General features: G+C 50.3%; 4 protein-coding genes across 4 annotated transcripts in view; 1 reads left to right on the forward strand and 3 right to left on the reverse strand.

Annotated features, from left to right (window-relative positions):
- CCND3 (cyclin D3) overlaps window positions 1-8,041 on the reverse strand; it is a 39,848-nt gene extending 31,807 nt beyond the window's left edge. The window contains exon 1 of the mRNA XM_032203450.1: window positions 7,885-8,041. The gene's annotated coding sequence lies outside the window, so the exon portion shown is untranslated. The remainder of the gene's footprint in view (window positions 1-7,884) is intronic.
- Window positions 8,042-8,240: 199 nt separating this feature from the next.
- On the forward strand, window positions 8,241-14,508 carry TAF8 (TATA-box binding protein associated factor 8). The gene is made up of 8 exons (XM_032203144.1): window positions 8,241-8,273; window positions 9,798-9,954; window positions 10,662-10,760; window positions 11,063-11,125; window positions 11,567-11,691; window positions 12,001-12,148; window positions 12,760-12,902; window positions 13,374-14,508. Exons 1-8 carry the CDS (start codon window positions 8,241-8,243, stop codon window positions 13,515-13,517), a joined length of 912 nt encoding a protein of 303 aa, XP_032059035.1. The 3' UTR covers window positions 13,518-14,508.
- Window positions 14,509-16,962: 2,454 nt separating this feature from the next.
- On the reverse strand, window positions 16,963-19,381 carry PIFO (primary cilia formation). Its single transcript, XM_032203014.1, has 6 exons — window positions 19,357-19,381; window positions 18,911-19,053; window positions 18,478-18,576; window positions 17,874-18,007; window positions 17,477-17,603; window positions 16,963-17,031 (listed from the first exon to the last, which is right to left on the reverse strand). The coding sequence occupies exons 1-6, from the start codon at window positions 19,379-19,381 to the stop codon at window positions 16,963-16,965; spliced, it is 597 nt and encodes a 198-aa protein (XP_032058905.1).
- Window positions 19,382-19,927: 546 nt separating this feature from the next.
- Window positions 19,928-24,211, reverse strand: LOC116498860 (acidic mammalian chitinase-like). Its single transcript, XM_032203324.1, has 11 exons — window positions 24,187-24,211; window positions 23,660-23,689; window positions 23,123-23,324; window positions 22,746-22,802; window positions 22,490-22,655; window positions 22,252-22,376; window positions 21,792-21,915; window positions 21,477-21,662; window positions 20,817-20,936; window positions 20,578-20,719; window positions 19,928-20,229 (listed from the first exon to the last, which is right to left on the reverse strand). Exons 1-11 carry the CDS (start codon window positions 24,209-24,211, stop codon window positions 19,928-19,930), a joined length of 1,479 nt encoding a protein of 492 aa, XP_032059215.1.
- Window positions 24,212-24,432: the final 221 nt, after the last annotated feature.

Below are 24,432 nucleotides of genomic sequence, written 5' to 3' on the forward strand. Positions count from 1 at the left end.
TGCACGTGAAACATGGCCTACAACCCTCTGTCTGCTCCGAAGCCACAGGACCTTTGCTCGAGGTGTGGGAACTCGATTCACCATGCCCTCAAAGACTCAGTCTTCAGTATTTACCCCAAAAGAGACCCTGCTGTAGGTGAGGCTGAGGAAATGCGCGCTCTGAGGCTGTGCAGGTCTCAGCACCCCAACCCAACCCAACTCTTGCTGCCCCCAGCCTCACAGCTGCCCGTCCCTCCAGCCGAACTTCCACAGCCACACAAACCTTGTTCCACATCTCCCCAGAGTAGTGCTCCTTGCTCCTTGTCCCCCTGAGCTCCTTCAAGTACCCTCCCCATCACGCACCCATGGGTGCCCTGCTGCCAGTTGTTGTCCAGGGTCACCAATTTTAAACGTTTTCTTCACTATTTTTTCCCCTTTTTTTGTCCCAGGATATGGAAATCCAAACACTCTGGGATTTCCCAGCCCACTGTCGCTAAGCCAGGACCCCCGAGGGGACCTGAGGGACGTGCACAGCCACGGGTCACAAGTTAACCGGGGTTACGGAGACAGCTTCAGGCTCGGAGAGGAAGAGACGGAGACTGGAAGGAGGAAGGGAGGGAGGAGGAAGGAAGGGAGATGCTATCCGTGCCCGGAGCAGGGAGGTGAGCAGCCAGGAGGAGCAGTGGAGCCTATCGTGGCCTCCCAGCTGGTGCCAATCCCCCAAAGCAGTCAGAGGGTCGCAGCCCGCTGGGGACAGGGCCGTCAGCGGCACAAGGCTTTATCAGCGGCCGTCTCTTCTTTCTTTGTCTCTCTCCAAGTTCTCGATTTCCAAAAAGGGTGGGAGATGTCCCGGAATCAGCAACGCATCCTGAACAGCTGCTGCCACCCCCTATCTCTGCCTCACCCCTTGTCTCTGCTGCTTCTGCAGCCCCAGAGGAACAAGCTGCTGTGCCCGGCTAACGGAGGGGCCGAGGGTGGTGTCACACCGCGAGCCGAGGGGGCTGCAGATGTCTGCAGGGGGTCAGCTTGGGGTTGCCAGCAGGGCTGACTGCTGCAGGACTTCAGCAGATTAACGGCCTTTGGATCAGGCTCCTGTGGAAAGAGTTAAAAAAGGAAGTTTCCCCAGCTTAGGCTTACTCCAGGACGCGATCTGGAGAACCTCGTATCAGCTTGGTGCCTGATAATGGTCATTCTTATTTCATCTGAAAATGGGGACGGGGAGCTGGACTTGATCTGACAAGGATGAGCCCAAACCCAAGCTCTAAACTCAGCTTGAGCCTGCTGAGAAGGTCCAACACGGCAGCAGCTCCTACACTTCACCCATTGCTACTGCTCCTGTACTGCCAGGATCCCCCTGGGAAAAAAAGAGCAACTCTCATCGGACTCCAAGCTCAAATTTACAGATGCAGACATTTCCTTCAAGTGCTTTGCTAAGGACTGCCAGTAGTCCTAAAACAAGACTTAACGGGCATTTAAGGTGACAGAAATCCCTCTCGACCCCGTGAACGTCACCCACTCAAACAGCACGCGGCTGCCCAGCTTTGCGACTCTTCCAGCCAAATCCCTGATGGTTTTTCAGCTATTTTTCCTCCATTTTAAAGAAACACAGAAAGGGAAGTGCCTTGGTGGACAGAACGAGACCGACAGCACAGCCAGACCAGGGCACACAACACCGGGTCACCCAACCCTGGGGGAGGCAACTCCAAAAGTCAGCAACGCCTCGGTCCAACCCAGAACAGTTTCAGCAGCCTCCACACCCGAGACCTCGCTGAGGCACGTGGGCTTTTGAGAACCCACCCAGACAGCTTCTCTGTCCTGCTGCAGAAATACAAGGCTCAAAAGACAGACCCCGAGCCCAGCAGGGATAAATTCACGCAACCCCAAGAGAATTTTCCAAACTTTCGCCTTCCTCCTGCTCTGACAAAGCCAGCTCAGCCCACAACCTGCTGCAGGATTTACTCCTGCTGGCCCTGCATGCCCCCTGCCCGGGGTGGGGGGCACGGGCAGCTTCACCCCACTCAGCTGGAGGAGATCCCCAGAGCCCCCCGGGGAGAGCAGGGGCATCCCAGCACCCGGCTGGATCCCTGCACCTCGTCGGGGGGGGAGCAGGATTCCTTCCCCCACACTCCTGCCCTGAAAGGGCAACACCCACCGTGTGGTTTCCTGACCCGACAAGAGATATTTGTCAAAAGGCAGCGGTAATAAACCCGGCTGTGGTAAGCGGCCTCTTCGGAGCCGAGCTGCAGGGTAAGGCTGTCACCCCGCGGGGCCGGCAGCAGCACCTCGCTCGCTGCAAAAAAGTAAAAAAAATAAAAAAAAAAAGAATCAAAAAGGCACACGAGATGCAGCTCTGGCTCGGAGCAGAGATGGCTTCCTCTGGCAAGCTGTTAGCCACAGAGGGAAGCATGCAAAAAAAAAAAAAAAAAAAGAAAGAAAAAAAACACGCAGGAGATGTTGTCCTGGCCTTGCTTCAGTGCTGACATCTGCTCTGTCGGTGCCCACCCTGCTGCACCATCCTTCCTGGCAGCCCAAAATCCTGCTCCTCGGGAGAGGACAGGGCCAAGTCAAGCAGGTACCAAGGTGGGGAGCAAGCTGAAGCCCCGAGGTGAGCAGTGGCTCTATCAAACATGCCCCAGATGCCGATTTACAGCATCCCCGATGCCTCTGTGCTCGCTGCAGCCAGCACCTGGCACGTCCAAGGCAGGCAGCTCGCCCGGAGCAGGGATGGGGAGGCAGAAACACCACGTGCAGCCAGGGCTGGGCACAGAGCTCATCCCCCCGAGCAGGACCAGCTGTGGAGGCTGTGAGAATCTGGGCTGGAAAACATCACCCAGAGCTGGCCCCGTTCCTCCACCCGTTCTCAGCACACCCTGAGCTCCGTCATCCCTCGGAAGCCAGCTCAGCCCCGCTCCTCGTCACCTCTGGACCCTAAAACAGGCAGGAGGAATACAACGGAGAGCTCCTGAGTCACCGAGGAGGCAGGACAAGCTGCCCGCAGATCTGCAATCGTTTTTGGCAGCAGAAGCTCCGGCCAGCCCGGAGGTGTGGGCTGACATGCCTGGTGGATTAGACGCGGCCCTGACTCAAGCACGGCTACGAGCTGCTCGGAAGGGAAGGAACAGTTTTTACATCAGCTGAGCAGTGTTGAAATAGAAGGCCCTGCGAACACCAGCCACCCCAGCCCCACTTGAACCAGTAACGCTGCTCTGACGTCCCAGTCTGGCCAAATGGAGCTGCTGGGAGCTCCTCGCTGGGAAGGACTCATCCTTATGGAGGGCAGGATGGAGAAGGAGACCTGGGACACTTGGCCTCTGCAGTCCTGATGGTGAGGGTGGGGTGGCAGGGGATGAGAGCCAGGGCCCCTGCAGGGACAGCAGCACCTCGCCTGCTGAGGAGCTGGCTGTAAAAACAAAAAAAATAACAACAAAAAGCTCATTTCTGTGTCTAGCTCAGCAGCCTGGCGCAGCACACCCTGGAGAAGCCTGCCTGCCTCCTCCTGCAGGGCGACGTCCTCATTTCCTGCCCTAACGCCTCTGACCTGCGCTTCCAGCACCTGGATCGTGTTATGAGTCTGCGAGATCAAAGAGCCCTCCACCAGCAGCCACCTTCTCCCCTGGTGGCTATTTATAGGGCTGACTAAACGAGCTTCGCCCCAAGACACCCCGTGGCTGTCTTAACGCGCGGCGAGATGTTGTTTTGCATTCTGGAAACTCTTCTCCACCTCCTGTGCAAGCAGCAGCTTTTTGCAAGGTAAATTCCAGGTGTGACCCTACGGAGGGCTCATCCCTCCCCCACACCACAAAGCTGGCAGGAAATCTGCAGGGGCATTGCCCCAAGCTGCTGCAATTAACACCCGAGCACGCTGCCAACACCAACGCCACCGCTGGTTTAGGGAGGAGGGTGGTGACACCAGCGAGCAGGTAATATTTGTCAGAGGAGTAAACAGCAAAATAACAAAACCCAGCAGCAAAGTGGCTGTAAGCTCTCTGCATTTCGGGCTATTTCTGCAAGGCACAAGCCAAAAAATGTGCGTTTTATCCCTTCCCAGCCCAGCAGCAGCTTCTTTGGCGTCCCAAGTGTTTGCCACTGTCACACCACTGCACAAAAACCCTCAGATAGTGTCAGTCAAGGAGTCGGGGGCTTTTCAGCAGGGAAGATTTTGGTGGCGCAGCCACGAGCTGTCAGTACAAGAGCCTAAATGAGCTGAGCGCTGGCAATTTGGGGCTCTGAAACGAGCCCCTGGGGACCAAGGGCAGGCTGGTGGCGCCGTGCCCTCTGGTGGCAGCGGTGCCGGGGCAGGGCTGGGGCACAGCAGCACCGTGCAGGGAGGCAAGGTGCAAGTTTTGGAGGCCTCGAACTTCTCCAGGTACCAGCAGTGCTGCAGAAGCCCCAGGGGAAGAAGCTGCTTCCTTTGGGGGGGGGGGGGGGGGCAGCAGCTCCCTCTCTCCTCCAGGCCTGCCCCCAGTATGCATTTTCTCTGTGATGAGCCAGAGAGGATGAAATTTCAGAGCACAAAGGGGTGTTGGAGCTCGTGGCCTGGCTTCCTGTGTCCCACACGCCGCGAAATTTCACCCCTGCCTCGAGCTGAGTCCTTTCCAGCTGCCCAACTCACCGGCACCGGGGTGACCCAGCCAGCCCGCTGCACCGAGCACCTCCCAGCTCAGAAGTGACAACCCTTTGGGGTTTTCCCTACCCGACAGGTCCGGAGTCATCGGTTCCTGTTATTCTTTGCAGAGATGAATTTCAGCAAGCTTCACAGCTCCCCCTCTGGGGCTGTCAGTATCAGAATAACCGCCCGGCGGGAGCTCCGTGAGGTTAATCCGCTCCTGGCTGGGGTCACACGGCTGTTCAGGACCTGGAAAACCCAAACTCCTCCACCTTCTTTGAAATAATCTGTGTGTGACTCAGTGAGGACACGTGTACTCCTGTCCTCTCTCGGTTTGATGCCGATCTGAAGGGGTTTTGTTGGTGCTAAGAGGGGAAGCAAGAGGAAATGTTCCCATCTTTGGGATGCGCTGCGTGCAGGACAACAGTCTTCTCACCCAGATGACCGAGTTCACACAACTCCAGAGGAAACTGGCACCACAAACCAACCCTTTTTGGCCCTTTTTTTCCCAGCGGCGCGGTCTTTTCCCACTCCCCATGGGCTCCAAGCTAAGGATGCCGCCATCCACCTACCGACACAGGCTGCCAGCGTGGTCCTGCCTGCTTCCAAATTCCTTCCCTTTCCCACCGGATCCCTGGCAACATCCCTGAGCGTGGCTCTGAAGCGTCCCTTTCTTCACCGAGTCCCCCCTTGGCTGGCTAGTCTCCTCTAGTGGCTGCGAGCAGCTACTTCAGAGACATGCAAAAAAAAAAAAAGAAAACAAACCAAATCACCAAGAAACTGGACCTTCACAGTAGGTGTTGCTTTGTTGTTTTTTTTTTTTTTTTAAATCTCTCCCCTCTCCAGACAGAAGCTCTGCATCACAGAAGAATTATGCATCCATAAAGAGTGATTTTGTACCAATAATTTCAGGACCTTCAGCAGACATTTAGACCGTCGGATCTCTGCCAGGCACTGGGTATTCTGCCCGTGACCGAGTCCAGCACGGGCTGCGCTGCTCTGGGAAGAGCCTTCCAAGGCTTCAAGCCCATGCCATCAATGAGAGCATTTTAACGTCAGATGGGGCTTTTTGGCATCTCTGGAAGCACCCCCCAAGGCATGCCAGGACTTACAGATGGGAAAGCGAAACGCAGAGGAGCAAAGGGACTTGCCTGGGGTCACCGGGCAGGCTGGAAGGCTGCAGAGCCAGGAGGAGAGCCCAAAATATCCCGAAGCAGCCCCAGTAACTGCAGCACCCAGCCTCCCTGCACCCCTCAGAACCCCCCCTGCCCAAGCCAAAAGTTCTTGGAGTGCAATGAGCTGGAGACTGGGACAGTTTTATTCCTGATTTTTGCCTATAACATTTTGGAAGAGGGAATAAAGGATATTCAAGAGTGAAAAACCCATCAGCACGGGGCTGCAAAGCGCTGTTATTTACACAACAGCTCCCACACGTGAATAAAGCAAGTAATGCAGCACGTAGTGGAAAAGAGACCAAAACACACCAGATTCTGATGGGTACACACAAGCCAGGCCTAACGGCTCATCCAGAAAATTGATGCTTGGGCTCCAATTTCAGTAGCCTCACCTGCAGCAAGCTGCCTGCCGGGAGAGAGATCCCGAGGGGAGCACCAAGTGTGGTGCTCGGGCAAGGAGGCACCCAAGTGGTGCACGCCTGTGTGATAATCCATGCTAGGATTAGGCAAAACTTCCTCAGAAAGACTTAAATTAGCTAGCTGAGGACAGACCTGGGGGGCTCCCTCTTCCCCACAAACACTGAAGGAAGAAAGATGGTGCCCACGTTCTCCATTAACTGCTCAGCCCCTCCGCTTTCTGCCTCCCCAAAAATGCCCCCAGGCTGCCTAGGAAGGCAGCAGATGCCCTCCATGTGTATGGAGGGAGAAAAGCACCGCACGGAAAAGAGTCAGCAAAAGGGCAGGGAGATCCAGCGGTTAGATCTCCAGAGTGGGAGAGGGGTGCTGGGTCTTGTTCCACCTTGTTCAGGATTGTTTTTCATGTGTTACATGAAGCAGTTAAAAGAATAAATACTGGGAGACAAGAAAAGAAAATCAGGATTGTTTCCTTCCAGGCACACGATGTAAATAACACTGAAAAGTGACATGACAAAATGCTGGAGGCAAGAGATCAAGAAAAGACTGTCCTCACGCAAGCAAACAGGAGTTAAAGATCAGTTGTACTGTATTTATAACGCACCCTTCACCATCTCCACGAGATAACACAGCTGATAATTCCCTCAGCCCCCCACGGTAAAGACAGGGAAGCCAGGGCGAGGTAGCAGATAAGAGCAGCACAACGAGGTCCTGCCCTGCGCGCGTCCCAAACACCCAGTTTTACCCCCTCACCCCACAGCATGCCCCTACCTGAAGTATTTCAGGGTCCGGCTCCACGTCACCGACCACAATTTGCTTTTCATTTTTCCTTCTGCTGACTCTGACGGCTGGCATATTGTGTTACGGAGAGAAAACTCAGCCCCCAGCGCTCCGATACACGCAGCGCTCAGCAAACAAGCACCTGGCCACCCTTGCTCGTCCCCTGGATTTGCTGCAATCATCAGCACCCACAGACTTGTTGAATTAACCTGATGCTGAGCTGAGAGGCTTCACTCTCCTTGGGGTACCACGTCTGGCATCGACCAGCCCCAAACCCCGCGGTGCTCCCACGGACAGCTCCGGCTCGAGGTTTTTTTTTTCCAGCAGCATCACTGCACTCACGTTTTCAGCCCGGAGTTCACACCCCTCCCACCCAAACAATGCAGGTCGTGCACTTCTCAAGAGTTAAGCAGCAAATTAAAAAAAAAAATAATTCAAAAATTATATAATAATAATTAAAAATAAATAAATAAATAAATAAAAAGAAATTAAATCTGTCACGTTTCCCTCTCTTTTGGCTTCGTGTGGCACGCCAGCTGACTCTGGAGCATCCAGACCTCCAGGAGCCCCTCGGGTGGAAGCCCCAAGGAGCTCAGCACCTCCAAATGCAGCGTTATATCTGTTATATCACCCGGATATATCCATATTTATCTATATTTATCTATATATAATGTTATAACACCTGGATATATCTGTATTTATCTGTATCTGTTATAACACACTAAGGGGCAGAGCACCTGCCCTACTACGACCGAGCTGTTACGGGATCACTGCCGGTGCCGATCAACCCCACCGCCACCACCCCACGTTCCAGCAAGCCCCAAAACCCCAGGAATTCACACCAAAACCCCGGCCAGCTCCAAATCCCCCTCACAGCACACCCAACGCCCTCGCTGAGCCGCAGCCCGGGGGAGCTCGGCTCTCCCTCACCTCACTCTCAGCCTCCGGGGCGATTTCGCTGCGATTTCACCAATTTCGCCGCGATTTCACCCATTTTCGCTGCGATTTCGCTCGTTTTCGCTGCGACTCCGTCGTTATGTCCCCGGTTTCGCTGCTTCGGGCCGGCAGCAGGCGGCGGGGCAGCCCCCTTTCCACCCCCACGGCCCCGGCAGCCGCCCCCTGCCCTTCCCCTCCCCTCCCCTCCCCTCCCTTCCCTTCCCCTCCCCGCCCGTCCCCCCCCCCCCCGGTGCCTCCTCGCCGCACTACAACCCCCACAATGCCCCGCGCGCCCCCCGCGCCGCCGCCATGCCCCTTCGCGCATGCGCACAGCGCAGCCTACCTGCAAGATGGCCGACACGGCGCCCGGCGGTTCCGGCACGGTAACGGCGGGGCCCCCGCTGCTCCGGGCCGGTATCCGGAGGAAGGGGGGAGCCTCCGGGAAACGGCAGCGGCTCGGGCTGCTCGCGGAGCCGCCAGGGCTGAGGCCTGCCCCGGGGGCTTCCGGATTTGTGTGGGGGGGTGAAGGGAGCGGGGCGCTGATTGGCTGGAGGGAGGGAGGGGGCGGGGCTAGGCAGCGGGTGGTGATTGGCACGAGGTTGAGCGCTCTGATTGGGCGGGGGAGAGGGAGGCGGGACGGTGGTGAGCGGGGGCGGGATTTTTTTTTAAAGGGGCCGCGCTCAAATAGAGAGTGCATGGGCAGTTCGGGGGTGTGCACGCATGTATGGGTGTGCACGGGTGTAGCGTGTGTGTGTGCACACAGATAGATGTACGTGTCTGCATGGCTATGCATGTTTGCATATGTACATGTGTAGTGTGCATATACATGCAGGTGTGTATGTGTAGGCGTGTCTGTGTGTGTGTATGTGCGTGTGTAGGGTGTGTATGTGTGTCTGCAGATGTATATGTGCATGTATGTGTATGTGTGTGTGCATATGTACATGTATAGTGTGTGCATATATCGATGTTGATGTGTGTGCATGCCTATACGTGTGAGTATGCATATGTACATGTGTAGTATGCATATGTGTGTGTGCAGATGTGGATGTATATGTATATGTAGTATGTATATATGTGTGCATATGTACATGTATAGTGTGTGCATATACACATATATGTGTAGGTCTGTATGTATACGCATGTCTGGATGTGTGTATGCACACGTGCATGTGTAGTGTGGATGCATATGTGTCAATGTGGATGTATATGTGTGTATATATGTGTATGTACCTGTATATGTGTCAGTGTGGATGTATATGCGTGTATATATGTGTATGTACCTGTATATGTGTGGACGTGGGTGTATATGTATGTATATATTATATATATCTGTATATGTGTGGATGTGGATATCTATGTACATATGAGTGTATGCATATGGACACGTGTAATATCTACCTATGCACATATGTATAGATGTGTATGCGTGTCTATTGGATGCGTATGCATGTATACATGTATAGGGTGTACATACATGCACATCCAGGAAGATGTTTATGTGCATATCTATACATGTGTGCATGCATATCTACATGTAGTGTGTATACATGCATATACTCGGAGGTGTTTATGTACATTCACGTCTCTAAATGTGTGCATGCATATCTCCATGTGCACTGTGTGCATATATGCACAGATATGTATGTGTCTAGGCATACAGACCTGTATAGTGTGCATACCTGTGCAGTGGGGGACCTCTGGGCCTGTGCTGAGCGCTGGCAGGGTGCAGGTGGCCCTGCCTGGGGGCGCAGGGCAGGCTCAGTGCCCTCTGCCCCGTGGGTGCTGGTTTCAGGGAGCAGCTCCGGGAGAGCTGGGGCTGGGCAAGCAGAACACTGGCGGGGTTGCTCCCTGGAACTGGGCTTCATTTCCCCGAGCTCTGGGCTCAAGGTGTGGGTCTGTGTCCGCAGAGGTCAGGCAGCAAGCACGCAACCACGCCGGCGGATAATTATTACCTGGCTCGGAGGAGGACTCTGCAGGTGGTGGTCAGCTCCCTGCTCACCGAAGCCGGCTTTGAGAGCGCTGAAAAGGCGGCGGTGGAGACGCTGACGGAGATGTTGCAGAGCTGTGAGCATCCTGGGGGCGACCTGGGGCAAAATCCCGTTGGTCCCCTGAAGCTCCTTGTTCCTTGCTTTCCAGATTTGCCTTTGCTCTTGCTCTTTTTTGTTCTGTTATGGGTTTTTTTGGTTGTTTGTTTTCATTTCTCTTATGTTCATGATGTTACCAAAAGCAGAAGGCCAGACTGGTGGCTAGAGCACAGACACAGAGTCACAGACTTCTTTGTGAGCAGTCTGTCTGAAGTGCCTATCATACTCAGAGGGCCTTAGGTATCCTAATTAGCTCTGCATATTGAGATGTTGCCAAAACAGAGAAGCAACAAAGTTCCAGACATTTGGTGAGTGGTAGGCTGTAGTAGTAGCACTGCGCTTGGCAGCTCTGCTCTTACTTCTCTGGGTGACGTGCCCCGATGTCAGGTCACACCACGTTCTGAAATCGAGGTGCTTGGGTTTTGTATTTTTCATTCTTGTGCAGCAGATTTGCCTTTTGCACTTGTGGAAGACACCTGACTTTCTGATCATCAGTGTCTCCATCCTTTGGCCCTCCTTTACTTTTAAATATTCATGCTGCAAGATGCTAGATTCTGGGAGCTATTTTTTTTCTTAGCTAGATTTGCTAAAAATTCAGGCTTTGGGCTGACTTCGAGGGCTGGGTGATGCACGTGTGGGCTCTGCCTGAACTGAAGACATAGTGTGTTTTCTTTTTCTTTCCCCCAGATATTTCTGAAATTGGAAGGAGCGCCAAGTCTTACTGTGAGCACACAGCCAGAACGCAGCCTACGCTCTCCGATATCGTGGTTACGTTAGTGGAAATGGGTGAGTAGTTGCCTCGTCCCACCGATTCCAGCTGCGTGCGTTGCAGGAGATTCGGGTGTGCTGTGCAGGCAGGAAAATCTGATCCAGATGTTTCTGGTGCTTGTGTGGTGCCCGCTCTTCTAGGCCTCATGCGGGTGCTTGGATGTCACTGTTGATGCAGTCTGAATGCATCCAGAGCACACGATTTTCTTTCTCATGTACTTCGGAGCCTGTGGCAGAATTGTGGAGAAGCCTAGGAGAAGGGATTTTTGTCAGCGTAAACCCTTGGTGTGATTTCTGTTTCCTCTTCTTTTGTATTTCAGGGTTCAATGTTGAAACGCTTCCTGCATATGCAAAGCGCTCCCAGAGGATGGTCATCACTGCCCGTACGTGAGAAATCCTTTCTTTTCTTCTGCAGGGAATCATTTGGCATTTCTGGCTGCTGGCATCCAGAGAGCTTCTGCTTTTCTGATGGACGATGCAGCCCAGTGCTCCCGGGCATGCAGCTTGTGTTACGGATCCTGTAACAACCATGTAATAGGCGAAGGATGGGTGTCCTCCGCCAGATCAGTTGCCTTTGCTTCAGCATCCTCACTTCACGTGAGGTTTTGTTCTCCTTGGGTAGGAGAGAGGGGTCGAGGAATTATTTTGGGATGCTAAACACGACCTGAAATTATAGCTCATGGGATATGCCGTATCCCTGCTGTAGGACCTGGAGACCTGGGTCGCAGCACAGTACAGGCTAGTGCTTCTGCATGCCTACCACGTGGCAGAATGCTGCTGGCTGATTTGTGTTTGTGTTTCTTTGTTGTTTTTTTTAACTGTAGCTCCTGTGACAAACCAGCCCGTGACTCCCAAAGCCCTGACAGCTGGGCAGAACAAGCCGCATCCATCCCACATCCCTGGCCACTTCCCTGAGTTTCCGGATCCTCACACCTACATCAAGACACCCGTGAGTGACAAGAGCCTTCTGTGCCATTTAGGGTCCGTCTGAAGTCAGTGACACCAGGAAAGCAGTATACGTAGTTTTATTGCAGTGTTAGTCCAGAATGTTGGTTCTTCTGGCTCGATACCTCGCTTGTTGTTTGTGAGTTGTCCCTGCTGCAGATTTCTGGCTGGCTGACATCTGTAACTCTCTGAAAATCTGTACATGTTGGGAGTCAACACGTACCTGTAGCACTTGCATCCTAGTAGTGTCTTGAATGTCAGCTGTCTGCCCTGCATCCAGTAACTGTGTGTGTTTTTCCTCCCTGCTCCACAGACGTACCGAGAGCCGGTATCCGATTACCAAGTCCTACGGGAAAAGGCAGCGTCTCAAAGGCGTGACGTGGAAAGAGCTCTCACCCGCTTCATGGCCAAGACGGGAGAAACACAGAGTCTCTTCAAAGATGATGTTAGCACCTTCCCATGTGAGTTATCTCGGAAACGTTGTGCTGTAAATGACAGCTGTCTAACAGAGCGTACGTGCCAGCAGAGTTCTTGTTACTGCAGGGGGTGAGCGCTGAAGGATTGTGTTGTGGTTAGCCTTCTGAGACACTGGAAGGGAGGGAAATGACAAATGTTCTATTTTAAACAGGGATAAAAACCTTGGGTTCATGCTAAAACCACATGGTAGGCTTCCACTCTAAACAAAGACTCCCTTTCTTCTGATGGTGGAGAAGACCTTGGCTGACAGCTCTTCTCACGTGCTTGTTCCAGTCCTGTCCGACCCTCCGGAACTCGCACAAACCATTTCTTCTCTTACACATTTCTGTGCAAGGCAGTGGAGGTTGTCATGTTTCTCTGCCTGTAAAGCAGTGATAAGAATTCCCTCCTTCCCAAGCCTGGGAGCACAGATGCTGGTGTTACCTTTAGGGGGACTGAGTGATGCCTGGGAGATGTTTGAACTTTCGTAGTGTGCGATTCTTCTGTTCAAAACCAGAACCAATGAAAGAGTTTATTGACACTGTAACTGGTTTACTTTGTGATCTCTGAGCTGAGGAGCCTGCTCCCACCCTGCTGACTGTGTTCTTTTCCCCAGTGATTGCTGCCAGGCCTTTCACTGTTCCCTACCTGACAGCTCTTCTCCCCTCGGAGCTGGAAATGCAGCAAATGGAAGAAACAGATTCATCTGAACAAGACGACCAGACAGACACAGAGAACCTTCCCCTGCATATGAGCACGGTACGCCCACCTTCAGAGATCGAGGTCTCTCGGGCCTGACTCTCGTAAACATATGAAACCTCGTTCTTTGTCTGTCTTCCTTGCAGCTGGGCAGAGTGGGTGGAAAAATGGTGAAGTGGGTTGTGTTTTACCGGATGTAAATGACTAACATTGCCACGGTTCTCTGACTCTTTGCAGGGTGAAATGTATAATGAGGTTATCTAATGTTGGGTAATGAGCTTTCAGTGCAACTTCAATTCTGTGGTAGAGCAGAGAGATTGGCCCAGGATCCTGTGCTGTTCTCAAAGGGGATCTGTTTGTATTAAAACCCAGGAGTCCTCCCTCACCTTTAATGCAGCTCTTTGAGTGCTGCTGTTTATCTTGACTATCTTTTATGTTTTGCCCATAGGTTTTGTGGTTTGAACTTCTAAAGCCTTGTTTAGCCCAACTTTGGTTGTTTATGCCTTTTTTTTTTTTTTTTTAATATGCCAGGATGATTCAGGACCTGAAAAAGAGAATGCTTCAGTGTTACAGCAGAACACCTCCCTGTCTGGCAGCCGGAATGGGGAAGAGAACGTGATAGACAACCCTTACCTCCGGCCAGTAAAAAAGCCCAAGATCCGCAGAAAGAAGTGAAACGTAGTCAGCTGGCTGCTAAAAGAAAGAGGAGCCCAGTTCTCTGACTGTTCTGGGGTCACCTCTGCTGCTGCGGGTGAGAGGCACCATGGAGCAAGACAAGACAGACAATCCCATGGAGTGGCAGAAGCGGAGGAATGATCACTGTCTGCCTAGCAAACTACACTCTCAGCACAGTTTGCAGTGCTCCCTCTTTCCCCTCCGCTCTCCTGCTGATTTGGAATGGTCAATGGTCAATTGCCTTAAAAGCAGTGAAGGCCACCAGGTTTCAGATGGGAATTGTCTCGTTTACTTTGCTTTCTTCTCACTGTCAGAGAGATTTGCTCTCCAAAGAGGCGAGGTTCTTGCAGCACAGTGCTTCCCAGCAGGCTCTACAGAACACAAAGGCATAATTCATTTCTGGCTGTCTCGCAGGCTAGAAGAGAAACTTCTGTAATCAACCCTGTCTGGCCTTATAATCTAAGGAGCATGAATTAAGAGACAGAAGAATCCCAGAGAGGTTTCTTTCTTTGGGTTGTTGGCAGGTAGAAGCAAACAGACTTTTCTTTTATAAACTAAAGGCATCTGATGTGCTGGTAAGAGAGTGAAGTGTAAATACAGAGCTAAGATGGCATTTTATTCTCACTTTTCTGACTGCAGCTGCACTTCTAACTTAAAAGCTCTAAGTGTGGTGTTTACCCTGCTCTGCTTTGAGATTATTTTCTAGCAGTATGAATAGCAAGATTTAACAGCTGCTTCGGGCTATTTTTCAGTTCTATTGTTAGTTTCAACACAACACAAGTCCTTTGAGAGTTCACGCCTCCACCAGCTGTTTTGAAAGATGCTTGCTGAAAAACTTGGAATATTGAATAAATCTGTATTGATTACAGTCTGCAGGGCCATGCTATTGATCACACTTTTTAATTGTGTCACTTCTCAGATATGAGCTTTTATCAACAGAAGTTGCTCTTTTTTTTTTTTTTTTTTTTTTTTTTTTTTTTCCCCCAGAGAAGAGCCTTTATTGCAGAAGTGAAAATAACTGCTGGTGGGAGTGTTGTAATTGTTATCCAGTTCTGGAGGCCTTTCTTTTAATTTTCATTCAGCCTTTGCTTAGGGAAAATATGGGTTGAATGCCTTTGACAAAAGACTCCTGTTGTTTCATCCAGTCTCCCAAGCATGACGAAATGATTCTGTAGTCCATACTACCCATCAGCTTTTTTTCCTTCATGCAAGTCCAGTCTGAATGGAAGATTGCTTTAAGCAGTAGACAAGATTGCACTTCTGGATGAAAATGTGGTGCTGAGAGAGGCAGTAAAGACTGGCTGCTACACATTACCAGACAGTTTATTGCTTCCTGGAGTAGCATCTGAGTGCAGGAAGTCTGTTGCAGTCACTGGGAAGATCAGAGTTGTCTTGTATGCACATGTTCACCTCCGTTCAGTGAAGACATCCCTCTTCCCCCATCACCCAGGGAGGAGGAAGACGAGGAGGAATTCTTTCAGTGAGAATAGGAGTGTTCTTGCCAAACAATCTGAAGTAGTATCTCTAGCAAAAAAGTCCTGCATGTGCCACTGCCACTTTTGCCGGTGCCTTGGTTGTACAGAATAAAAAAAAATGTACAAAGACATTGTATATATATATATGTATATATAAAAATTTATATCTTTTTTTTACTTGGATTAGGTGTTTTTCATAATGACAAAATCCCTCGCTGGGTAGGGGAAAATGCAGAGTGAAAACAGGAATTTTTATGATCGTAATAAAAGAAAAATTATCTTCTGCAATTAAAACTGACCGAGTCCTTAAAGTTTCAGAAAGAGTGGGAAAACACCTGAATGGAGCCTGAGTGTATGTTCACTGGGGTCTGCTGATATTCTCACTAGGTGGTAGGTCTTGTTCTTTCCTCTGTATCTCCTCCTTTCTCTACAATAACACTTGATTAGTAAGAAGTTTTGGAATTTTCCAACAAAAACTCTGGTTCATTACAAATATGTTCAGTGAGGACAAGGTACCTTTTGAAATACCATCAGTTTTGCAAAAGTTTTATAAGAAGGTTTCCCCAGCTGCAGGTGGAACATGGTTGAAAAAGACCACAGAATCATAGGTACTTTTTAGTTGCTTTTACATCTGTCTCTTACACATGTATTTTTGTCCCGATTATAAAATAAAGTTAGATAGAGGTGAAGTGTGCAGTATCAGCCATGAATACAATGATGGAGCTGGAAACGGAGACATAACATCCAGGTCTTAGGGCAGTACAATTTCCAGTGAGTCGCAACCCCTCCTTCGAAAGATTGCACCAAAAGGGGCAATTGAGAATCAACAACAACATCCCATTTTGACAGCTGCAACTACAAAGCATCCTCTTGTGGTTGTGAGGGAAGGGGCCAATGTGCATCGAGAAGAAAGGCCCTGAGCAGCTGTTGCACTGCGTATGCAAGAGCACTTGAAGACCGAAAGTGGGAAATTGGAAGAAAATGTTTTGTTTTTACAGTCAAAATTGGACTACAGGTGAAATTGCTGCAGGCACAGCTAAACAGACCTGGAAAATTTGAAAGCCTGCATTGTGATTGGTATTTATATCGAGTACAAATACTGTGAGTTCTCAGTTTTCCCCTGAGATTGAACCGAGTCTGATCAGCGCGTGTGTGAAGGCAGGTTGCAAATATTTATAGAAATCCCTTCAGCCGGAGTTGTGCATTACCGAGACACCTGAGGGTAAACACCAGGACCTTCCTGTTTCAGTCTAAATTTATTTTTATTTGTGGCCAGATTCTTGACTAGCAGCTTGTTGGTTGCTCGAGAACAGCTCCTGTCCGTAGGGATGATGCTGGTCATGCACAAGTACCTCTCACAGGCCACCTGGGCTGGCTGTTCTCAGCACAGCACTCTGTACCCAGGATGTTTACTGTCTGCTAGTTTAATACAGTTGCTGTGCTGGCTGTACCACGTATGACCCCGCGTTTCTCAGCTCTCTTCAGGCTGCGGAGCTTTGTTCTGCTAGAGGGAGATCTATGGATGGGAAACCCCTCTGCGCAGCCTGGAGAGGAGGAGATGGTGGCGAGGAGGCTGGGGAAGGCACATGGCAGCTGAGAGAAGTTAATTTTGTGCCTTTCTGCTGCCAGCAAGGGCTGGGTTTGCGGGGTAAAAGCCCCTTGTGGCAGGGGAGGCCATGTTAGGTGTCTCCACTGTGACCTGCAGAAGATGGCGGCTGCCCCGCCTGGGCCAAAGGCTGAGGGAAGCAGGGCCAAAGGATGCTGAGCACCAGCACCAGTGGTACCAAACACCCTCAGGGGCAGGAGAGACCAGGCACTGCACCAAGTAAGCACAGTTAACAACAAGAAATGCCTCTTTTCGAGCAGGTTTTATTGGGGAGACAGGGGAGTGCAGGTGAAGATCTCCACTAGCAGGTTGGGAGCTGAGCGGGCTGAAAGCTCTGCTGGATGTACCGTGGCTGCTTCTCAGCTCAGCTCTCATACAAACTCAGGTAGGCCACACGTTTCCGATGCTTGATGAATTCTCTGTCCACCATCAGCTGAAAGAAAACTAGTAGCTGTTAGATATTAGCAATGATGATTGCTGCAGAAAAGGAAGACGTGAGGTGCTGCTGAGAACTGCAAGCTGGTTTTCCAGGCAGTTTTCCTGTCCCTTAGCCAATGTTTTCACACTGGAAATGTTTGCTTTTTAGCAGAGCTGTGCAGAGACGTCTGTCCTCTGATTCTCTCACTTTGTGGTTGGAAACTAAACTTCTAAAGCAAACTACTTAGTGTAGCTCTTTTTTTTTTTTTTTTTTTTTGTAAACTGGCATTTTCTGACAGAAAAACACTGTCTATCTCATTCCCCTGGCTACTCCAGCTACATACCCAGCAGGCCAGACAGGAAAGGATGACAAGAGATAGTGCAAATGTGTTTAAGTAATCATCTGATTTCTTTTGTTGGAAGCACTGAGCTGGGAATAACATCCCCTCATCTGTCCGTACCTTCTGTACCTCTGTTTTTAGCATCCTCTTTGCTGGCATTGGCACTAAAGACCAGTCTGGAGACCCAAATTTCATCGGCCAAGTGATCTTCTTGTGTAACTGCTTGTCTGTGTCATAAGTTCCAGGCCTAAAGAAAATAGGGACATAATATCTCATTTCTGGGCCTGTATGATGTTTGTAATATGGAAAATTACCAGCCTTGCTTTGACCCAAGGGAGAAATGCCTCTTGTGGTCTTGTAGTCTTCATGCTAGTTTAAAGACTAAAGCAAAGGAGATTTTGAAGATTAAAAAGCATTATTGGGAACTCAGTTACCCATCTCCCATTTGTGTCTTAGCATTTTTCTACTCTAGTCTTCCTGATTATTATTGAAAGTGTAAGAAAATGAGTTATATTACCCAGGGAAAAATTCTTTATCTGAAGGCTTATCTGGAAATCGTGATGTCTTAGTGGAAAATGGAGCATGGGCAGGCTGGCATTTTTGGTCTTTATTCCAGAATGACTGGTACGTTCCTGGGTCGGGAGTCACAGTCTGTAAGAGAAAGAGATTTCAATACAGAAGATTTTGTTCTGCAAGCTATTCATAAATGCTCTGAGCAGCATTTAAATCCAGCCAGATAGCATAAAGAAATCAGAGCAGTTCAAATCTGCATTCTTTAACATTTACAGAAGCCAGGCGAGGAAACCTATTGGGTTTGTTCAGGTAGTACAGCTGAGTTCCAGGCCTGATTTTGCCTCAATATGTACATCTATGTGTGTGTGACAAGGGAATGTGTACATACAAATCCATAGGTCAGCGTTGCCAGAGCTCCAGCAACTGGCGATCAGCCTCCAGGCTCAACACTTACCACTAGGCTATCTGTAGGGAGATCTATGACTACCATTATTTTAAGCTGGAGGCAACCCCAGCACACATGATCACAACTGTTAGTCTGTGGTAGGATCAGCCTAAAACGTCTTGTAAAGCTGCAGCTCTGCCTCTTTGAAATGTGCTTTTCTTACCTGTGGCTCTGATATGAATCGCTGGGCTGTTCTTGCTCCTATCACGTAGCCTTTCGTGCTCAGTATTCTTTTTCCCCATGAGTATCTGAGGCTGCTTTCCTGTGGTTCAAAAGCAAAAACATCGTACTAACATTTTTAAGACACCATTTGCATCAGGGGAATGGGAGTAGTATCTGAGCAGCAGATGTCATTCTTCTAATTTCTCACTAATGTAGAGTGCTAGGCCAGCTGGAGTTTTGAGGACTGGTACAGTTGGAAGGTGACTTTTCCAGAAGGAGAATTTATTTTTCAAGGTATATGTGCAAACCTTATACAATGGCTTTGCAGGGCAGGCATGGGGTATTCTGTGTCTGGCTGGCTGTAGTGCTAGTTTTCTTATAATGTGCATCTTCTGTGAAGGAAAAGCTTGCAGAATAAAAGTCAAACAACTTACCTCTTGACTCTCGTAACAGCCTGGCCCAAGGAGGGGGTTTCCCTTGATGGCTCCTAGCTGGATCCCCAACCTGTCTGGGGCATGGTGGAGAGGAAATGTTTTCCGATCTTGACAGGACCCAAATGAGATTATCTTCTGTGCACCTGTGAGACCAGGAGAGGGAAATGCCAGCGGTGTGATTCAGCCACCTGCAGATGACCACTTGCTGCTTTTCTTCCTTCTCAAGTATCCACAGCTCTCTGAGGCCAGCTGTCCCCTTGTTTCTCCCCTTATTAACTGCCCTTTGAATGTTCCCTGCTGCCACAAAGGCTTCTTTTTCCCCTGCCTGAGCAAAGAGGTGCCTAGCAGCAGGTTGTGGAGAAGATTGCTGGGGAAGCCTGGTGCCACTGGACAGACAAAGCCCTCATGCCGTAGACCCCCTGCTGCCTGCACCTCTCAGGGCTCACCTTTGGGCTTCCTCTGTGCATCCATGCCGCTGGTCAGACGTGAAGGATGTCTGTGTACTGCAGTTGCTATAGACACGGGGAGGCCTGCTGGAGGGAATGCAGGCAATGGCAGTGCCTGAAGGACACATGAAAAAGAGGAGGTTTGATAAAAGCCTGGTGGGTTGCACCGTGCTCCCTCCTGCTCCCAGGAGCTGCCGTTTGCACAAAGTCAGTGGGGGAAGCAGTGTGTCTATAGGCTGTGCAGTCAGGACCCTCCTCTCTGTGTTCTTTCATGGAACAGCCTGATCTGCCCTGTTGTCTGCTCCCTGTCTTTTTCCCTGTGCTTCACTGTTGTGGTAAAACAGCAGGAAACTCCTGGAAAAAGTCATACTGGAACTAAGTCCACCTTGTGTAATCAGGCCTTCAGGGAGCACAAGTGTAAATACTGAGAGAATCAGGGAGCATCAAAATATGAAGAGCGAGACGAGTCAAGCAGTGCAGATTGCTCCTTTTGCAAAACACTTTATTTAATCATTGTTAATCCACAGAACTGGATGAGAGGGGTCTGTTTGCTGTGATCGACCTGGAGTCTTCATGCCCAGTTGCAGCAGGAGCAGCTGGGATCAAAGACCAGCCCGGCCTGGCAGCTCTGCTCGTAGGTTTCACCGTTGTTGCAGTTGTAGAACTTGCTCTTGTTGGTCGGATCTGCATAGATGCCGTTGGCCTTGCCAGCACAGAATCCGCTCCCACCAGTGCCACCAGTATTGCCACCCGAGCTCCCGCTCCCGCTGCCACTTCCACTTCCACTCCCACTCCCACTTCCACTTCCACTTCCACTTGTAGTACTGGGAGCTGCAGTCACTAGAGGATTGGGTTGAGCTGGGGGCACACAGCCTGAAATAAAAGCAGAACAGGGCTTATCTTTGCTTTGCGGTTCTCCCAACACTGCCCTTATGCCACAGTCCCTTTTGGGGTGGCATCAGCAGAACAGCCTTTAACCTTTGTGCCCCCAAATCTGGCTAGGTTCACACTGGGCCTTTGAAAAATGTCAACTCAGGTGCCAGTTACAATCTCACTCTTATCCTAGTGGATGCGGGGTGAAGGGATGTTCCCAGGGCAATCTCTAGAAAATTGTTATCCCCGAAGTCCCTAGAAATAAAGGTTCTCAGGCCTCCGAAGACCTGCATCAGCCATGAGTTACGGGGTCCCCTTCCAGAAGGCCACGCTTCTCCAGTTACTCACTGCTGCTTTGCAGGCCAAGAGCGTTCTTCAGGGTGGTGATCAGGGGATATTTGCCCTGCTTGCAGAATGTGCCGGTGAAGTCATCCAGATCAATGGCCCAAACCATAGCACCTGCATAGTTGTTCTTCTTCAGCCAGTCAGCCTGTGCAGTGCCGGGGGAGAAATCCCAGTTAGTCCAAGAGCTGCTGTTGCAGAAGGGCTCCTGGAGTGTGATTCGTACAGCCGCATCCCCACCGTACCTTGATGTTGAAGCTCTTGATGTTGTCGTAGCCAACCCATTCGTTGCCCTTGTAGGCATAGGGCACGTCCTGGGGGGCATCCCAAACTTGGGTGGCTCCAGAATTCAGCAGAGTGCAGATCTGGGCAGAAGGGCCAAGAGAAGGAAATTTACTGAGTATCACGCAAAAATGGGCAATGTCATTTCTTTGACTTTAGTCTTTAGAATTGTGCAGCTAATTTGGTCCCTGTGAATAATTACATCTTTCCTAGATTTTGTTAAATGAGCTTAAGAATTTCCATGGCTTACTTGGGCACATTAGACGTATTCCTTTGAAAAGATCAAGTGTAGCATTCCCCGCTGCACTCCTTCTTACCTTGTGGGCGCTACCAATAATAGAAGTCATTTCACTTACTGACGTTTCCAAGTACTGGAAGCATCAAATGTATATTTCGGAAGAGGCTGTTCCTCTTTCAAACCTTCCCTGCTAAACTGTGTGGTGACACACATTGTATGAGCAAGGTATTTATTTTAAGGCACTGATTCTATCTACTGGGCAAATCGACTTCTCTTCTGAATCTCTATGGACAACTTTCTGTGTGCAGTAGACATTTAGAAAGTTACACGGGTCTCTTCTGTGAAATTGTTTGAAATAATATCACAAATGTGGTATTACACACACCTCATAGTAAGCCAGTGTCCCAGCCTCCTGTGTGTAAGGTCCAGCAGGTCCAGGTCCCGATGCTGGTGCACCAAGACCATTGTTGGATGGGTTTTGCAGTCTGAAGGTGTTTCCATAGGTGGGGAATCCAACAACTAACTTCTCAGCTGGGGCACCATTGCTCTTCCAGTAGTTCATAGCGTAATCCTACCGAAAAGCATCACAGTTCAAGCCTGTGCCAGGATTTGTAAGCAGGATGGTGAATTCTGAAAATGATCATCGCTGGTCTGATCACAGGCACGACATTTCTGACACAGGCTCCTCAACTATACTTACAACGTTGAAATAGATATTGCCATCAGTGTCACCTGGGCCTTTGTAGAGAGGGCTGTTCTCCCCAGTTTGTGCATCCCAGGAGCCATGGAAATCATAAGTCATCACGTTGAAGTAGTCCAGGTACCTGTGGAGAACATTGCATGCGTCTGTGTCTTGGCAAGCTCACTCACCCAGACCAGGAGGTTCCTTTAGTCCTGGCAACTAATCCCCTCTGGCTGTGCCCCCACTTTCTGCAGACCACGTTTCTCCAGGATCCCTTTGGAGAAGCCTTCTAAGGGTGGGGACGAGTCTCTCATCCTGAGGAGTTCTTGCCCTGCATAAAGCACGGGGGTTCTGCAGGCAGTGGGCTTGGTTTCTGCCAGCTAATGTCAGAGCATCCCATAACTGCTGGAAGGGAGAGTGCTGGAAGCAATGGCCTGAAGGAGGTCACAGAAGGTGGACCTGGGGGCTTGCTACTCACTTGCCGAGCTCAGCGATCTCGTAGCCAGACTGGATGTTGGAAAGTCCTGCAGCAACAGCAGCCGTGATCATCAGACGGGGCTTGCCAACCTGCTTGGCTTCCTGCTCAAAGGCGGCCAGCATTTCCTGGGGGATGCCAAGGAACAGGGCTCAGTGTGGGCTCTCAGAGCTCCCCAGGGCTCCTCTGGACCAAGCTGTGCAGAGCAGAGGCCTTGAGCAGCCCCTTTGTGTCCTCCTACCTTCACCAGGACAGTGAAGAGACCCTTGTCCTGAGCCGGGCTGCCCCTGGAGCCAGGGTACTCCCAGTCAATGTCCAGCCCATCAAACTGGTACTGGCGCAGGAATTTGATGACGGACTTGATGAAGGTCTGGCGGTTCTGCGGAGTGGAAACCATTGTGGAGAACCTAGGGAGCAGAGGAGGGCAGAGTTGGGGCTTGGTCAGGGCCTCTTTCTTCCTCTCCCTCTTTTTTGGGTAGAAGATGGCAAGAACTTACTTGTCTGTTCCAAAATTCCATCCTCCAATAGAAAGAAGAGTCTTCAGGTTTTTATTCCTGCAATGGTAAGGACACAAACACGTTTGGCTACAAGCCACACTGTTGGATTGCTATTTCTGACTTTACAGAAAAGACCAACATCGAGCACAGTGCTCTTGCTTTCCTGGAAACTGTGATGCAGCTGCCTTCGTAGGCTGTGATGCCGTGGTGTGAAACCCAACAGGCATGTCCAGAGCACACTGACCAACAGTCACCGACCACAGAGGACCTGTGCTGGCAGCCTGAGCAGCCCTCCCTGCCCGTCCCTCTCTGATTCTTCTCCTCAGCACCTCTCGCCCCACGGGCTGCACTGCCATCACCCAGGGAACACCACGTACTGGTTTTTCAGGCCATTGAAGGATTTGTAGAGGGTCTCATCGTTCCATTCAATGGTCGTGATCTCGTTGTTGGACATCCCAGCGAAGGCGTAGAGCAGGTGAGTGCACAGGCATGGGTCGATGTTGTCTGGCATGAAACTTCCCAGGCCAGGCCTGTACTGGGCCCAGTTGGTGAAGTAGCATGACAGCACATAGGCAGTGCCTGCAGACACAGAGGAGATGGGGCAGGGATCGAGGAGAGCAGAGGGAACGTGTGTGGGCAATGCAGGTGGCCTCCTGTGCCTGCTGGCCAGGTAGCTAGCTGCACGAGGCTGCATTATCCCCTGTAACCATCCCTCAGTGCACACTTTAAAGACAACAGTTCCCTGGGCTGCTCTTAGGTGTAAATTACGACCTAAGAACCACTGCGTGCTGGCCAGCTGCTGCCTCCTTCTTCCCTCTTGTAGAAGAGTTGGCTGGTAAGCCTGCTCCACGCACCCATACATGCACATGGTGGAAAGGGTTTGGTAGGGTTGTTTTGGGGTAGGGAGCACATACCTATCTGGGCGTTCAGCAGGAGGGCCAGACCTTGGAAGAAAGAAGTGTGGGATTAGTCTTTGAGAAGCAAGGTAATGCCAAGCTCTTGATCAGGTCTGCGCTGAACTTTATGTAATTTGTACCCCAGATTGTAATCATTGTGTTTCTTTAGGCACATTTATCTGAGTGTTCATATGGAAGTGGATGCAATTTGGGAACAATTTCAGGTAGAAGCATCAAAAACAACCTGAAGAAGTCAGAGTGCAGAGTTTTGATCACTTGTACTTTTTTGTTTTGTTTTGTTTAAAAAATGTTTTTCATTTTCAAACAACAACGAAATACATTCATTTCTAATGCATAAATTGTCCTCCCAAACAGTACTGAAAAATATAACAATCCCTTCTGAAAGTTGCTGCTATGTCTTTTTCTTTGAAAGGAGAGTAAAGAGACTGGAATTCCAAAGAACTTCTCAAACTCCCCAGTGTAACAGCGAGAGCCACAAATACTTGTCACGAAGGTAAAGAAGTAAGCTGGGAAGCAGGACTTACCGGTAAGCAGAGTGAGCTTGGCCATCTTTGACCAGAACTGATCTGGGGCAGGCTGCTTCCCTCTTTTATACCCTTCTTTATTTTTCGTGCTAGTCTTCTGTCAACAAAGATGCCCAACCATTACCCGAGTAGATAAAAATATCACAAAAATGATACCAACATGATAAACCTTAAGGGTCCATCAGGAGGCACAAGGATTATCAGGGAGGATTATCAGGCTGTGCCATTTTGTGGTGCTGCCAAAGC

This window comes from Aythya fuligula, chromosome 25, assembly GCF_009819795.1.
Source record: "Aythya fuligula isolate bAytFul2 chromosome 25, bAytFul2.pri, whole genome shotgun sequence".
Taxonomy (NCBI): domain Eukaryota; kingdom Metazoa; phylum Chordata; class Aves; order Anseriformes; family Anatidae; genus Aythya; species Aythya fuligula.